At 47.1% G+C, this 17,458-nt stretch overlaps 2 protein-coding genes and 1 long non-coding RNA gene across 5 annotated transcripts in view; 1 reads left to right on the plus strand and 2 right to left on the minus strand.

Moving 5' to 3' along the window:
- LOC137542444 (uncharacterized) overlaps positions 1-17,458 on the minus strand; it is a 268,779-nt gene that overhangs the window by 53,230 nt on the left and 198,091 nt on the right. For both annotated transcript variants that reach the window (XR_011025431.1, XR_011025430.1), the window contains one exon: positions 9,850-9,936. This is a non-coding gene — a long non-coding RNA (uncharacterized lncRNA). The remainder of the gene's footprint in view (positions 1-9,849; positions 9,937-17,458) is intronic.
- Positions 1-17,458, plus strand: part of HNF4A (hepatocyte nuclear factor 4 alpha) — a 213,938-nt gene that overhangs the window by 19,735 nt on the left and 176,745 nt on the right. The gene's annotated exons all lie outside the window — the stretch shown is intronic.
- On the minus strand, positions 2,048-8,331 carry LOC137542440 (uncharacterized). Of its 2 annotated transcripts, none has more exons than XM_068264348.1 (2): positions 6,864-8,331; positions 2,048-2,485 (listed from the first exon to the last, which is right to left on the minus strand). In XM_068264348.1, the coding sequence occupies exons 1-2, from the start codon at positions 7,849-7,851 to the stop codon at positions 2,433-2,435; spliced, it is 1,041 nt and encodes a 346-aa protein (XP_068120449.1). In that variant the 5' UTR covers positions 7,852-8,331; the 3' UTR covers positions 2,048-2,432. The 2 variants fall into 2 exon arrangements, with proteins under 2 accessions (XP_068120449.1, XP_068120448.1); XM_068264347.1 differs by having other exon boundaries at positions 2,048-3,492.

The following is a 17,458-nucleotide window of genomic DNA, read 5'->3' on the forward strand; positions in this document are numbered from 1 at the left end:
GCAATTTCCCATCCGACCGACCAACCGACAATGGGATTGATCAGGAGCAGTTTGGATACAGATAATAATGAGGACAGCCGACATTGCTAATGAAGGAGAAAGTGAAGATTCGCCCTTTCCTGACCTCTGCCACCACCAAACTCCTCATCCATGCCCTCATAATTTCCTGAATAGCCCCACTGCAGTCCAGCATGAATGCGGCAGCCAGAATTATCCACTGCTCCCATCGCTCCACCAGGGCGACACCCCTCCGTGAATCCCTCCACTGGCTTCCTATCCAGTCTAGAATCAGATTCAAGATATTGTGTCTGACCTACAAATCCATCCACAAAACCTGTCCAATCTACATTTCTGATCTTACTCAGAGATACACACCAAGCCGCTCACTCCGCTCCTTCAATGAACTTCGCCTGACCGTCCCCCGCATCACCCAGTCCCATGCACGCCTCGAAGACTTCTCAAGAGCCGCTCCAACACTATGGAACTCCCTACCTCCACCCATTAGGGCAGCCCCCTCCTTCAACACCTTCAAGAAGGCCCTCAAAACTCACCTTTTTCACTCTGGCCTACCACCCCTTACAATTGCTCTAAACCCACAGCTGAACTCTGGTCCCCTACCTCTCGTGTCCCTACCTCTCCCTCTAGATTGTAAGCCTTTGGGCAGGGTCCTCCTCCTTTTGTGTCCTACCTGATCATGCACCTCCATTACTGTGCACCCATGCTATGCATTTGAGTGAACCTAACTTGCCTAATCTCCATGCTCCCCTCCAGTGACTGACTAAGCATTACCTTGTACTCGTACTGTACTGTGTGATCTGGTTTTCTTGTATTCCTGTATTGTCATATTGCTCTTTGTCACCCCTAAATATTGTCTGTAACCTAAATTAATGTCCAGCGCTGCGTAATATGTTGGCGCTTTATAAATACAATAAATAATAATAATAATAATTCACCCAGCAGGGCACATGGATTTGTTCATACCTGACTCTGTTAAGCTCTCCAGATCTGCTCCTTGCTCTGTACACACAGTGTCGGACTGAGAGGTGGAAAAACTGAGGAAATCCACCTGCTGGCCAAGCAGCAGAAACCCTGTGTTATCACTCCCAATAGAAACCTGCAGCAAGTCTTCACTGTGAGCAGCAACACCTAATTACTGCTGCTTGGCCAGCAAGTGGATTTCCTCAGCTTTACCAGCTCCCAGTCCGACACTGTGCACACACACTGGTGCTGCTCCATCTAAAGTAACTGTAGCAGGAAAAGAAAGGGGGCAGTGCTGTGAGCTGCAGGATACCTGCAGATATTCTGCTCTGGTGTCTCAGCTTGATCCTGTCCCCAGACACTGCACCTGCCCTGGTCTGAGGGGGGATTCTGGGCAGCTGTAATCCACCCTGTGTTTGCCTATGTGATTGGTTCTTCTGTACAACTCTTCCCCTTCCCCTTGTCACAATCTTTACTGTTTATGTTCAGTAGACCAGAGATGAGTCGTTTATTTTCTTTATTTCCTTTTTATCAAAACGGTAGCCACACACTTATCAATGTCTCCCAACGATATCCGGCAGATTCAAACACTGTCTCAAATCTTTAAGAAATTGATGCTGTCAACAATGCCCGATTGATTTCCATACAAAACTGATTAAATCAGTCGATTGCAGCAGACAGTCAATTGTGCCAGATCGTCTTTCAATTCCGATGACCAACATGTTCGCAGCATATGGTCAGTCAGGCCAGAGCAGCAGATAGGAGGCCATTCCTGGTGGCTGCTTGTGGAGGACATCCTGTGTCCCATGTATGGATGGTGCAGCTTCATACATATACCGTGGAGATCACACTTTGCTGTAGGTGGACAGACAGGTGCAGACAGAGCCTGGAGTCCATTCCTGGTGGCTGCTTGTGGAGGACATCCTGTTTCCCATGTATGGATGGTGCAGCTTCATATGTATAGAGTGGAGATCACCCTCTGCTGTAGGTGGACAGGCAGGTGCATGGGACTTTAAGAGGCACATATACAAAATAAATACAAACTAAAAGAACACACACAACAACCATATGTGGATTAAAAATTGGCCGGAGGCGTTATTTATTGCGGTTTTAATAAATGTAAATATTTATATTATTCGTTTAAATAAACCAATATAACTTTAATGAAACTTTTAACAAGAATATCATCCAACAAATCATCAATCATAAATCATCATAAAACTTAAAGGTCAAAACTTAGCCCGCCCACCACCGTGGGCAACTTTTACCGCCAATAAAGACAGTAGCCTCCGACAGTTCAAAATCCGAAAAAAGAGGGCGGGTGGGAGGGAATCGCAGCTTGTCCTGACTGAAAGTGAGGAGAAATTGACAGCATCACTCAGGCTGTGAGAGACAGTCACTGCTCATTGGCTGCCGATTCCCCACTCCCTCTGACAGCTGCCAATCAGGACAGATTAACTGTCAAACTTCTGCCCAGAGATGACAGCCTCAGTAACATCCCAGGACCCTGAAAGAAAAGGAGGGAAAGCCAGTACCACAGAAACACAAACATAGATCAATACATGACTAGAATAAAGCTGAACTGAATATATATTTTGTATGGCCACAAAGTCCCAAGAGGCCCTCACTCAATGCTATCGTTCAGGCCTTACATGGGACTTTAAGAGGCACATATACAAAATAAATACAAACTAAAAGAACACACACAACAACCATATGTGGATTAAAAATTGGCCGGAGGCGTTATTTATTGCGGTTTTAATAAATGTAAATATTTATATTATTCGTTTAAATAAACCAATATAACTTTAATGAAACTTTTAACAAGAATATCATCCAACAAATCATCAATCATAAATCATCATAAAACTTAAAGGTCAAAACTTAGCCCGCCCACCACCGTGGGCAACTTTTACCGCCACACGACAGGCTAAAGCCTGTCACCCCAGCCCACGGCCTTCTCAACCATACCTTGGAGCTCCATGTTGAAAATGTCAAGGCCTATCGGGGACAGGTGGACTAGATCTCCTCGGTACAACCCACGGACTCCACCCTCCAACTCTGTGTGCCTAAAGGAAAAACCACCCACTCTGGTTAAAAATTTGCAAAGAGCCCAATTGACCCGCTTCCTAATTTTCTCCATAAAACGTTTTTTGGGGGAAAACCAGATCAAGCGAGGGACTATTTCTGAAAAAACCAAAATAGTATGCGGAAAAGACTCGTGCAGCTGGGTAAAATCCCTGCGCATCCTGGCCAAGAGAGTTAAAGTCTTAACCTTACCCAAATCGTTGCCACCTAAGTGAACGATTAAAATATCGGGAACTGGCCATTCCTCCAGAAGACAGGCTAATTTAGACATCAGAGCATCCCACCTCATACCCCTACATCCTTTCCAATAGATTTGAAAAATATCAAGGTTTAGGTCCAAATTGTCTTTATAAGGTCTCATCTTAGCCCTCCTCCGAGCCCAAAAGACGAAGGAGTGGCCGATGATCCACACCACTCGTTTCAAACCTAGGAAAGAGATACAGGTAATTAAATAACCAATGAAGGCCGAACATAAAGGAGATACCTATTGGAATCCCAGCGACCTATTTTCCTAATAACAGATTCAGATAAACCTAACCTAGCAGCCTCGGTCGCGGCTCCAATCCTAAAGGAATGGCTGGAAAAATTGAAACTCTGCAAACCCAAGGTGCTCATGCCTTTGCTGAGAACAGCTCTGAACTGAAACATCGAAAGAGCTGATCCATCAGCATGTGCTAAAAAAGAAGGAGACAACGAACGAACCGCGGAAAATGCGCTAACCGAGCGAACCGGGCATGAAAGTGAACCGTCTAAACGAAACAAGGAAATCCACGCCCCGCGACCCAACCGATCCGTTTTAGATTTTCTTATATAAATTTGGACCGACTTATCCGAACAAGATACGTCCTGAGATCGCAGACCCGAATGCTTTGATTTAGAAGTCGATACCATTTCCGATATTCGCAAAGCGCCGAAAAAGGCTAACGAAAATGCAGCACGAAAAAGACGGATTTCATACTCCGAAGCGCAAATTAAGGGAAGTATTTGCAACAAATCCCCTAATAATTCAAAGGAAATCGGTCTACGGCCATCCGAAACAGAAAGGCCTGTGCGGAAGCCTTTCATCATCTGCCTTACCAAGCCATAGTCCGTGCAAGGAGGCGAATGATGCAGCTTCCTAAAAAAGGAAATACCACATAGCTTCTTCTGCAAGCATGAGACAGAGACCCCTAAAGAAACTTTTGCACAAATAAAAGACACTATCAGTTCAACCTCATCAGCAAAGGGAGACCTGCGGAACAACTCTGCATGATTGCACCACTCCTGCCATGCAGCTGAGTAATCAGCCCATGTTTTAGCAGAGAGTGAGCTACGCACAGAAGCTGTCACCAAGTCCCAATTAATGTCCATAAGTGGGCCGGGCACTGAATCCCCTCTTCGTCTGCTGCTGGAGCCAAAACCTTGAAGACAGACAGGTTCTGCCGAGACAAAGCGTCAGCAATAAGGTTGGACTTACCCGGTAAATGCGTGGCCTTCAACCACACATTAAATTTGAGACATAGCAGGACTAACTGACGAAGAATCTGCAAAACCGGGAGAGACTTGGAAGAGAGGCAATTCACTGCATAGACAACACCCTTATTGTCCGATTGAAGCAGGATGCGTTTATTAGCGAATGCCTCTCCCCAAATAGAAAATGCCACTAATACAGGGAACAGTTCAAGCAGGACAATGTTCTTAACTAGCCCGTGCTCGAACCAAGATGGCGGCCATCTCTCCGCACTCCAGTGACCACTCCAATATGCACCATAGCCAATCGACCCGGCTGCATCCGTGAACAGTTCCATATGCTCATCCTTGACAAAGTCCTCTTGCCACATGGACTTGCCATTGTAGTTAAGCAAGAAACTATACCAGACCAGTAAGTCTTCTTTCACCTCCCTAGTCAGGCGCACATGCCACAGCGGATTCTTTAAACCAGATAATAAACGCGCTGTCCGCCGAGAAAAAACCCTCCCCATGGGCATAACCCGACTCGCAAAAGCCAAACGGCCAAGGAGCTCCTGTAACTCCTTGACCGTCGCTTTCGATTTGCTTAATAACCGATTAAGCAAAGATTTAAGCAGAGAAATTTTTTCTGGAGGTAAACGGAACTCCATTGACACAGTGTCAATGGTAATCCCCAGGAATACCAATTCGGTCGTCGGTAAGACTGATTTTTCTTCAGCCAGTGGAACACCAATTCTGTCAGCAATGCGACGAAAAGTGATAAACAGTTGATAGGCCTCGTCCGTACTAGGGGCTCCGACGAAAAGGAAATCATCCAAGTAGTGCAATGCCGAACCGAGATGACATTCTTGTTGCACTACCCACTCCAAAAATGAAGCAAAAATTTCAAAGTAACAGCACGAGAGGGCACAGCCCATGGGGAGACACATATCATAGTAAAAGAATCCATTGAACTGAAAACCAAGGGAGTTATAACCCCCTGGCCAGATCGGAAGCAAACGAAAGGCTGATTTAATATCAGCTTTCGCGAGCAAAGCACCTCTACCAAAACCTCTGATCACGGATACAGCCTGGTCGAAAGACAAATAAGAGACCGATCTTAGATGAGCATCAATTGAGTCATTTAGAGAGTCACCCTTGGGAAAAGATAAATGGTGAATTAGGCGCCATTCGCCTGGATCCTTTTTTGGTACAATTCCCAAGGGTGACAGTCTAAAGTCAGGAAATGGCGGTGCTACGAAAGGGCCTGCTACCCTGCCAGCTCCAATCTCTTTGTCAATCTTTTCTTGAACTATATGAGACAAAGTATTAATTGATTTCAGGTTGTTGACCCAGGAACAACCTGAGCCAGTAAAATGAGGGATATAAAAACCGGATGAAAAACCGTTAGCCAGAAATCGACTGATCTCCGGATTTGGAAAGCGTTCTAGCCACGGCATTAGCTCGGGAACCCTCACTGGAGTCCGAGCTTCTGAGAAAGGACTCCTTAGTGGAGCCCTGAACAGCCGCAGAGACTTTCTTGTAACAACGAGCCGCCGAATGCAGGCCGCCGCAGTTCACGCATTCATGTTTGTAGCGGCAATTAGCCGCAAATTTGCATTGTGACTCATTGAACGCATGACAAAAACCTTTTTTAAAGGTAACAGTACCCGAACTACTACTTGAAGGAGCCGGTTTAGAAGATTGTGAGCGCTGGGGTAGCATGAGGCTTAACCAGAGTGTGACATCCTTCGAGCCCCAACGCATGGAGGGATAGATTGACAGCTTCTGACGAAATGCATCATCATATTGAAACCAAGCTATCCCTCCAAATTGGCGTTGGGCCTCGAATATTGCATCCAAATGCTGAAACAACCCAGCAGCCAACTCAGGCTGCCTTTCAACAATAACACTAGACAAAATTAAAAAGGCTTGCAGCCAGTTATTAAACGATCTCGTAACAGGCCTGCGCCTGTCCTCCTCTTCCTTCTTATCTTTCAAAAGGTAATCCTTGCTGAAAGGCAATAATGATAAAAGATCTACATATTCTCCTCTCCAGATCTTCTCCTTCACAGTCTGGGGCAAATGATAACCCAAAGGTGACGGAACATAAGGAAAAGATTCTTTATATAAAAGTTCCGAAACCCCGGATCTAAGAACTGGAAGAGAAACATCAGCCACAGGCAATGAAGGAGCAGAGACAGGAGGAGAGACAACAGCATTAGAGCATTGAGTGCCTGGAGGAACCCAGACCGCAGCAGGTGAAGCAGCATAACCAGGAGCAGACAGTCTTTCAACCACCTGCTTCAAACAATCAACTAAAACATTGAACCTCTCATTCAAACCCCCGCTTTCACCCCTGCTCTCACCGTGTCTAGTAGTTTGGACTGGAGCATCGGCTTCCCCATCAGAGGAACTGGAATCCCCGTCACCAGCAACGGCATTCGCTGCGGAAGCAGGCTGACGTCCGTCCTGGTTGCCTGCAGCAGGAGTAGCTGCTGGCCCTTGGAACGATCCAGGATCCGGGCTGTATGTGGCAGTAGGGGCCCCTGATAAGCAGGCGGCCCGTGGAGGATCCCCAGAGGAAAGTCCCTGAAGCTGTTGCAGCAGAAGGTGGAAAGAGGATCCTGCATCCAGAGCCCTAGGTTCAGCAGCATTGGCAGCGCTTGAATGCTGCACAGGAGGAGAAGAGATGGGTGGTGGATTGAAGATGGGAGCCCCAGGAGGAGTGACCGCAGAGGTGGATGGGAGCGACGGGTCAGCGATGCAGGAAGAGAGGAGGGGGGAGCAGGTAGCAGGAGCAGAGGGACGCAAACAGTCCATAGATAGCTGCTGAGGAAGCAGATTCCGGGCAGTGCCAGCAGGGACAGATCCTGGAGCACAGGCAGGCCTTGGATCACTGGCAAGATGGCCCCTGACAGTCACGTGACCACGCCCACTTCCGCCCTTAGCAGAGCGGCTGCTTCCTGTGTGGGCAGTGTGCTTAGATTTCCTTCCCTGCACATCAGGGGAATAGGGCTTCCTAGGCTTCTTGCTCCTCTTAGCTGGCGGCGCTTCTAAACAGCCTGTCCCCACTCCGGCAGATGCAGAGAGCTGGTCCAGATGATGATCCTTCCTGGAGCGGCCAGCAGATGGAATGGGAGGCTGATCCAATGGAGAAGAGGCAGAAAGGACCACGGGTGTCACATCCACAGCACCAGGGGAGAGTTGATGGCTGGAAGTATCTGAAGTAGAAGGCAGGTCAGTGGAAACTGAAGGGGGTGATATTGGGAAAAAAGAATCCAGCATCTTGCGGAGCTGCTCCTCTCCCCCCTCAGATCTAGCCACAGCAGCCAGCCTTGTGAAGATTTGATCCATTGTAGAATCCAAAGGATTAGTCAGGAAAACCCGGTAAATTTAAAAATTAAATAAATAAATTTGCAAAGAAAAGAAATAAAATAAGAGAAACGAAATAAAATTAAATAATTAGTGAAAATTAGGGTTCTGTGAAACTGAGGCACAGAGAGAACTGTCAGCACATCTGAATCGCAGCTTGTCCTGACTGAAAGTGAGGAGAAATTGACAGCATCACTCAGGCTGTGAGAGACAGTCACTGCTCATTGGCTGCCGATTCCCCACTCCCTCTGACAGCTGCCAATCAGGACAGATTAACTGTCAAACTTCTGCCCAGAGATGACAGCCTCAGTAACATCCCAGGACCCTGAAAGAAAAGGAGGGAAAGCCAGTACCACAGAAACACAAACATAGATCAATACATGACTAGAATAAAGCTGAACTGAATATATATTTTGTATGGCCACAAAGTCCCAAGAGGCCCTCACTCAATGCTATCGTTCAGGCCTTACAGAGCCTGGAGTCCATTCCTGGTGGCTGCTTGTAGAGGACATCCTGTTTCCCATGTATGGATGGTGCAGCTTCATATGTAGACTGTGGAGATCGGAGCTGGGAAAAAAGGGCGCATGCCGCTAGTGGACAAAAAGGGCGCCGCCATTCACTCCCATAATAAATAGCGTTTAATGGGCGCCGGGTAGGAAAAAAGGGCGCCGGAGCTAAATAAAGTTTATAAACGGCGCCAGGAGCTAAATAAAGTTTACAAACGGCGCCCGGAGCTGTTTAATGATTTATAACTGAACTTGTGGTGATTTACGTTTATAAAATGCACCCGTGCCGAATAACGTTTATGAAAATACTAAACATATTTATCTTATTTAAATAATTAAAACATTATTTAAAGTTTTATCCCTTACTGTTTGTAAAACATTATTATTCACAAAATAAAGCGATCAGTACGTAACGTAAATTGCAAAATATTTTTTTAATCCACAATTAGTAAAACATAATTATCCACATAATAAAGGGGGGTCTTAGGTTTAGGCACCAACAGGGGGGTCTTAGGTTTAGGCACCAACAGGGGGGTCTTAGGTTTAGGCATTAACAGGGGGGTCTTAGGTTTAGGCACCAACAGGGGGGTCTTAGGTTTAGGCATTAACAGGGGGGTCTTAGGTTTAGGCATTAACAGGGGGGTCTTAGGTTTAGGCACCAAGAGGGGGGTCTAGGGGTTAGGGGTAGGTACAGGGAGGGTTACTTAGGCACCAACAGGGGGGTCTTAGGTTTAGGCACCAACAGGGGGGTCTTAGGTTTAGGCACCAACAGGGGGGTCTTAGGTTTAGGCACCAACAGGGGGGTCTTAGGTTTAGGCACCAACAGGGGGGTCTTAGGTTTAGGCACCAACAGGGGGGTCTTAGGTTTAGGCACCAACAGGGGGGTCTTAGGTTTAGGCACCAACAGGGGGGTCTAGGGGTTAGGGGTAGGTACAGGGAGGGTTACTTAGGCACCAACAGGGGGGGTCTTAGGTTTAGGCACCAACAGGGGGGTCTTAGGTTTAGGCACCAACAGGGGAGTCTAGGGGTTAGGGATAGGTACAGGTAGGGTTCTGTGTAAGAGTAGGCTTAGGTATAGTTTTAGTAAAATTTTAGTAATAATTACTAATGTATTACAACACTTATTACGAACGTAGTTATATTTATATCATCTTTATAAACAATATTTTCAGATTTTATTATAAGAACAAACCATAAATGACTGTTATTCACAATAATATACAATTATAACAATTAAACATATATTATTGGTTTTTTTATAAACGTAATTATAAGTTTAACTTTTGAAACAGGGAAGATTAACGTTTTCACAATTTCCGATTTCATAAACATTATTTAATGATTTATAATTTTGTTAAACATTATTTGTAAACGAAATATAGCACACTATATTTATAAACCCTATTAATGATTAATTATTATTTAGAGTTTACACCCCGCGCCCTTTTTGTCCAGGCGCCCTTTTTGTACGTACGCGTGGAGATCACCCTCTGCTGTAGGTGGACAGTCAGGCCAGAGCCTGGAGTCCATTCCTGGTGGCTGCGACCCCTCATGTGAAATCCTGTGTAACAAAGAAACAAGTCATGAGGATGGGACTCAATGCAGTCCAGGGACGTGAGGAACCATATTTATGCACCTTAGCAAATCACATTTCATGTATGCAACACATCGTAGCCATATGCCTATTATTACCAATTCTCAGTCTGATCACATGATCACAGTTCCCCTGTCTAGAAGGAGGGACTGTGTGTGCAGCCAGCAGGCAGCTCTGCATCTGCTTCAGGCTGGGAATGGGTAAGATGAATACGGAGGCTGCCATCTCTACTCTCTAGTAAACAACTCCAGTTTTCTAACCTCTATGCTGAGGTTCCGCAGAACAGATGTCCTGTTACCCTGGTGTATCTCCACTGGCTGCATGCTTGTTCCAGGGTTCTAACACCAACAAAAGCCAAAACCTCAGCCTGACAACCAGGCAACCGGCATTGTTTATAAGGAAATTAAGGTGGCTGCCTCCGTATTCCTCTGCTGCACACCATTACTGGTGTATGAGTGGTGATGCTAAGCTCTGGCTCATAAGGAGCCACCCATTGCTGTCTGAATAGTCAGGAACATTTGCTTAGCCGGGTGGAGAAGGGGCACTGCAACTGCCATTATTGATGGGGGTCTTACAGCGGTGAACGCGTCCACAAACAGCAGTGAATATTTGTCTCACAATGCTCAGCATGACATTTAAACTAAGGTCAGCTGACCAATAGGAATGGAGTTTGCTGCTGAAATGCTTTTGCTTTAGGCTATAAGGCCTCAATTCACTAAGCAGTTTAAACTAGTCTACTGATGGTTTTTAGTCTTTTGATGGTTTGGTGTAAAACAGTTGCATCAAAAGGGAATTCACTAATAATTACTGAATGTTTTAGACCTGTTTTTAGACCTGATCTAAAACATTCGGTAATTAGGTTGGTAAAGCAGGAGAAATGATCAAAAGATGCAATTCACAAACGAGTAGCTATGACTGACATCCTTCTCCTCTGATGAGCTCTCCTCTGGATACAATTAAACTTCTGCATATTTAATTCAATGGTTCCATCCTTATGTCTAAAATACCTCACAGAATTACTTTACCGACAGAAATCAGCTGGTCTAATCTCTGTCAGGAAAAGTGGACGTGGTTACTCCTTGTTTGCCTTTGTGAATTGCATCTTTTGCTCATTTCCCCTACTTACTAGTAATTACCAAATGATTTAGACCAGGTCTAAAAACCTGTCCGGGGGGTGGGTAAACATGCCTCAGTTAAATATAAGGTAAAAAGACGTTTTTAAACTGGCTTCAGAGTCTCTTTAGGAACTATCTTCAGCGTGAAGAAGAAAAAAGTCCTGGAAGTGATGGTATGGCCCACAGAGCCCTGATTTCGACATCATGGAGTGTGTCTGGGATTACATGAAGAGACAGAAGGATGTTAAGAAGACTACATTCACCGAAGATCTCTATTCAATTCTCCCAGATGTTTGGAAACAACCTACCAGCCGAGGTCCTTCAAAACTGTGCACAAGTGTACCTAGAAGAACGGATGCTGATGGAGATGGCCCGAATGGTTCGCCGGCAAACGGTTCCCGGCGAACTTCGGTGGTTCACGTTCAGAACTTTATGGCGGTTTGATTCACCTTCTATACTACATCATTAGGGTCAACTTTGATCCTCTCCATCACAGTCAGCAGGCACATTGTAGCCAATCAGGCTACACTCTGTCCTGGAGGCCCTCCCCCCCTTATAAAAGGCAGGTAGCATCAGGCTTTTCACTCATTCGTGTGCCTGCAGTAATTAGAGAAGGGACAGCTGCTGCTAGGGAAAGTTTAGTTAGGCTCTTGTAGGCTTCCTCCTTGCTGATTCTTATTGCTAAAAAAAAGTGAGCTAATCTTGTTCTTGTGATCTATTTTTTTTTTTGTGGCCCACTTGCATTGTATACAGCCCTGTCAGTCAGTCGCAGTTGGCCTTTGGCCCCTTAGTGGTATAATTACTACTGTGCCAGGTGCACATTATAATACCCATCTCTGCATATATCTACCTGTTGTTCACAGTGCACCCACCTACCTACGTGAGCGTCACTGTGCCTGTCCGGTACCTGTCTGTGTGTGACAGGTGCACATTATAATACCCATAACTGCATATACCTACCTCTTGTTCACTTCAGTGCACCCACCTACCTACGTGAGCGCACGCAGTGTCACTGTGCCTGTCCGGTACCTGTCTGTGTGTGACAGGTGCACATTATAATACCCAGGGCCCCCAACCGCCCCGTTTTCGGCGGGACGGTCCCGATTTCGGGGTGCCGTCCCGCTGTCGCGCGCTGCCCCCCCCCCAGGTCCCAGCCGCTGGGGAGAGAGGGGGAAAAAACGATCGAGGCACTAGCCCGGGATGCGGCATGGATGGCCGCCGCCCGCCGCCATTACACTTCTCCCTCCCTCCCTCCTAATATGCCCCCCAGTGTCCCCTTCCCCCCCGCAGAGTAAAATGGGCAGCGGAGCGGGCAGTAAGTCTTACCACTGCCTCTCCGCTGCGTACCGGGATCTCCTCTGATCTTCTCGCTTCCTGTGACGTCACAGGAAGCGAGAAGACCAGAGGAGATCCCGGTACGCAGCGGAGAGGCAGTGGTAAGACTTACTGCCCGCTCCGCTGCCCATTTTACTCTGCGGGGGGGAAGGGGACACTGGGGGGCATATTAGGAGGGAGGGAGGGAGAAGTGTAATGGCGGCGGGCGGCGGCCATCCATACCGCATCCCGGGCTGGTGCCTCGATCGTTTTTCCCCCCTCTCTCTCTGCCCACCCACGGCCACCCTCACCCTCCTCCCCACCCACTGGCACCCTCAATCCCTTTCGGGAGTAAATAACATTGTTATTTTACAAAAAAACTTTTTTTTGTGGGGGGTGGGTGTGACTAGGGGGCTGGGGGTGTGGCCAGGGGTGTGGCCTAAGTGTCAAGTTTCCTCCCATTAAAATGTTGGGAGGTATGTAATACCCATCACTGCATATACCTACCTGTTGTTCACAGTGCACCCACCTACCTACGTGAGCGTGTCACTGTACCTGTTCGGTACCTGTGTGTGTGTGACAGGTGCACATTTGTAATACCCATCACTGCATATACCTACCTGTTGTTCAGTGCACCCACCTACCTACGTGAGCGCACGCAGTGTGATATACCACTCCGTGCATACCTGTTAACAGCACCTGTGTGACTGACTGCACATTGTATTAGTCAAGTCAGTGCATACCTTTCACTTTATCCCCCCCAATATGGACAAAACAAAAGGCAGAGGCAGGCCACCTGGCAGGTCTGTTCGAGGTCGCGCTGTCGTGATTTCGTGCGGCCCTCGACCAAAGTACAGCGTTCAGAAGAAGGCACGTGCCATCAACCCACAATATTGTCTGGACTGTACCGTGATGTTGAAAGGCAAGTGGTGACATCTCTGGCACACAGCGTTGGGTCAAGGGTCCATCTGACCACAGATGCCTGGTCTGCAAAGCACGCTCCGGCCTGCCCGAAGACTAAGTCAGTCCCCACACACAACATCTCTGCCTGCACGCCGTGTGACTGCCTGCCCCAAGACTAAGTCGCTCCCCACACAGCATCTCTGCCCGCAGGCCGGTTGACTTCCTTCTCCACCACCACCAACAGGGTCCAGGACTCCAGGTGGATTCCTGAATTTTTAAGGCCGCTGCTAGCAGCGGCCGCTATACTACTTTTTCTGGTGCGTGTACATGCCTGCCTAATTTCTCTGGCTGCACTGCAGCTGCTACAAAAAAACAAAAGGCATGTACATGTGCCAATTTCCCTTCGTGATCATTACCTTGCCGCAGTGAAGGGGCTTGCGTATCACAATGAAGCAATGACCGACAGCTATATGAGTGTCTCGGGGGGGAGGGGGGGTGTGGCACCCCCACGATAATAAGGTTGTTGCTTCATTGTGGACAGACCAAATTTGATCAGCTGGACAGTCACTGTTGTTCTGTCATTGAGCTACCTTAGCCCGGCGACCATATGGGCTTGAACACTGCTATCGCCTGCACTCTGGCCATGGTATGCACCAGTCCAGCATGGCTGTCACTACGCAAACAGCTGTTTGTGGTGCATTACACAGTGAGTTTGGTGTGTCAGTGTGAAGCAGTACACTAATTACACTCCCTGTATACACATGCAAGATGTTTTAAAGCACTTGGCCTGCAATTTAGCATGCAATGTGATTTCTGCCCTTAAAATCCTGCTTTGCGTCAAATTTAGATTTTCCCCCGGGACTTTTGGCGTCTATCCGACTCATCCATGCAAAAACTCAGATGTTAAACCCCTTGAAACATCTCTTCCATCACTTTTGTGGCCAGCATAAATGTTTCTAGTTTTCAAAGTTCGCCTCCCCATTGAAGTCTATTGCGGTTCGCGAAAGTTCGCGCAAACCGAACTTTTGCGGAAGTTCGGGAACCTGAAAATCGGAGGTTGGGGCCATCTCTACTGTTCTGAAGGCAAAGGGAGGTCACACCAAATATTGATTTGATTTAGATTTCTCTTTTGTTCATTCACTGCATTTTGTTGATAGATGAAAATAAATGATTAACACTTCCATTTTTAAAGCATTCTTTGTTTACAGCATTTTTCACATCTGCCTAAATCTTTTGTACACTACTACTTTTGCATACTAACATACATAGGAGCGTGGCACCCCCACTTGTGTTTGCTATTCACATAATCTTGTGTTTATATAGCAATCTTGTGGTACTGTTTATTCACCACAAGATGGAGTGCCCTTTCACAGGCAATATATAGTTACAACTACAAGACTAGTGTTGTCCGGATCATGAACGATTCGGATCTTTGATCCGAATCTATTTAATGAGTCGATCATCCGAATCATCAAAATGAACGATTCGGATAGCAAAAGGGGCGGGGCCAGGAGCGACACGCCCCCTCTCAGCGGGCAGCGGGGTCCTGGAAGCAGAGCTGAGATGGATCGCTCTGTTGGATGGGAGGCAGCCTTGCAGGGACAGCAGGTAGATAAGAGAGAGGGGACATGGGTGCCACTGCCAGATATGTGTAGAGCACACATACTGGCTGCAATGCGTGAGTTGAGTGAGAGGAAGTGGAAGTGAGAAAGAGGGGCTGTAATGAGGCTGGTGGACACAGAAAAGGTCAGGAACAGGAAGGTGCTCTGAGTTTTTTATCCAGTGCTGAAGAACTCTATTAGTATCTGGAACTGAGTAGTTTTTCATCTTCACTTATCAGATTGCTGGTTAGTGGCGGCTGGACCTGCGCGTTGCTGGAGTTGTTTGGTAGCCGCTGGACCTGCACATTGCTGGAGCTGTTGGACTATGTTGCCAGGAGGACATTCTCACTCATCAGATTGCTGGTTGGTGGCCACTGTACCTGCACATCGCTGGAACTGTTTGGTACACCTACTTGCTGCTGGACTATGTTGTCAGGGGGACATCCTCACTCATCAGACAGATTGCTGGTTGGTTGCCGCTGTAGCTGCACATCGCTGGAGCTGTTTGGTGGCCGCTGTAGCTGCACATCGCTGGAGCTGTTTGGTACACCCTGCGTGCTACAGAATTGCATAGTGGTAAGGGTCTGCTGCCCCCTCTACATGTTATTGCAGTACTGGGTCAATAAATTGAGAGACTGTATACTGTTTATAATTTAAGCCCGACAGTACTGGCTATCATACGTGTGGAGTTTGTTTCTTTCACCACTTCAGTGAGGAATTCCTTCATCACACTGTGCATACAGGTTCCCTTGTTTTATGAGCTCCAACAGGGCCCCAAAGTTAAGACTGATAGGGCCGGTTCACACTTGTTTTAAACATATCTGTGGGATACGTTTTTAAAGCTCTGCAGAAACGCCGGAAGCGGATCCTGTGTTAAGAATAGGACCCGCTCCCACTTGTGCAGAAACACGGATCCGTGTAGCACGGAAAGAAGATGTTGCGGAGAGTCCGGATTTGATGCTTTTTCCCGGACTGGATGGGAGAACATGTCTAATGCAAGCGTATGAGAATGGACACTGTTCGCTCCCACTAGGTTAGTCGCCGCATCCGCGTCTCCCATTTCGGCCGCATCCTGTCAATGTCGTGACGTCATACTCACACGTCCCGCCGTCTATCACCGCCGCTCGGGCCATTCTGAAGAGCCCGGAGGCTGACAGGAAGCAAAGGGATTCACTATTGAGCTGGATCAGACCAATGGGAATCCTCAGCAACAGAGAGAATTCTCATTGGTTCATGCTGAAATTCTCCCTGTTGCTAGGCAGAATTGGCCTGTTGCAGCCTATAGAGAGCCACGCTTCTGCTGGCCTCCAGGCTGTGGAAGGGGACGAGCAGTGGCGGCGAGACAACGCGAGCAGCCGACGTGTACGTATCGAGGCACAGACACGGAACGTGCCCTTTATCCAGATCAGATCCATGTCAAACGGATCAGTTTTTAGAAAAATTGATCTGTTTGACAGGGATCCGATCTGGAACCAGACAAGTGTGGACCTGCCCTTTGAAGTCACTGGCCAGTGAGTATATTCATATAGATTGCTGATAAGACATATTGCTGCTCAGTTGCCATTGCTGTTCTATTGCATGTAATTGTAGGAGACATTGCACCTCCCTGCTTGCTGTTTGTATTGACGCACAGCTCGGATCCTCCTATAGAGTACTGGGGGTGATCTCCATCACTGTTCATATGCTGTTACTGTGAGATTTATATTATTTTGCCTGTTGGAACTAAGGGTCCAGGGTAAATCCCTTTGTTTCTGCTGCCTCAGGCCCAGTTCACATCTGCGTATGCATCCGGATCTGGATCCGGGAAAACGGTCCATTTTTACAGCCAGTAAGACGTCTTGTTTTCCATAGGTTCCTATTATGCTGCAAAACCTTCCGTGTCTGTTCCGCTGAGTTAAATGGTCTGGAAAATTATGTCTTACTTCATTTTTTGTCCGTTCGATGGAACGGAAATCGGAACCTTACGGCCTGATTTGCAGCTAAAAGCTAATGTGAACCCAGCCTAAGACCTTATTCCAAGATCCAGAAGGCCGGCTCCACAAAAAACTGCAGATGTGAACTGGGCCTTACTGTGCGTGGTGTTTACAGCTCTCTGGGCTGAAGTACTGTATATGCGCACCAGACACATACGCACACAGGGACAGGCAAATTATTAGGTAGGATAATCAGATGTGTGTATTTGCCATGATTACTCAAAAATGCCTTGACTGATTACCACAAATCTTGGTATACAGATCCCTTACTACCTGGGATGATATGTTCTGGGGGTCTCGCGCCCACCTGCACATCTGGACGGAGCTACAAACAGTCAATCAGATTTCATCCATTCATGTCAATGGAAAAAATGCAAACAGCTGCCATTCTCACAGTAATCATGCCAGAGTCCCGATACTTGGCACAGTTGGTCACTTGGTGACCGAGGTGAAAAATTCAGGGAACGTGGGAGGAGCATAAAACAGCCAATCAAATTTCAGCCATTAATTTTCAATGGGTAAATATAAACTGCATCCATTCTTACACTTTTAATCGCAGGGTTTTCAAATTTGATACAGTTGG

Source organism: Hyperolius riggenbachi, chromosome 12, assembly GCF_040937935.1.
Source record: "Hyperolius riggenbachi isolate aHypRig1 chromosome 12, aHypRig1.pri, whole genome shotgun sequence".
NCBI lineage: Eukaryota > Metazoa > Chordata > Amphibia > Anura > Hyperoliidae > Hyperolius > Hyperolius riggenbachi.

What these genes read in the sequence shown, in the direction of transcription:
- LOC137542440 (XM_068264347.1), bottom strand. Translation starts at nt 7,851, where the DNA reads ATGGATCAAATCTTCACAAGGCTGGCTGCTGTGGCTAGATCTGAGGGG. An exon ending in AGTCCAAACTACTAGACACG is followed by an intron (nt 3,493 to 6,863) that starts GTGAGAGCAGGG and finishes TCTCTTTCCTAG; the next exon opens with GTTTGAAACGAGTGGTGTGG.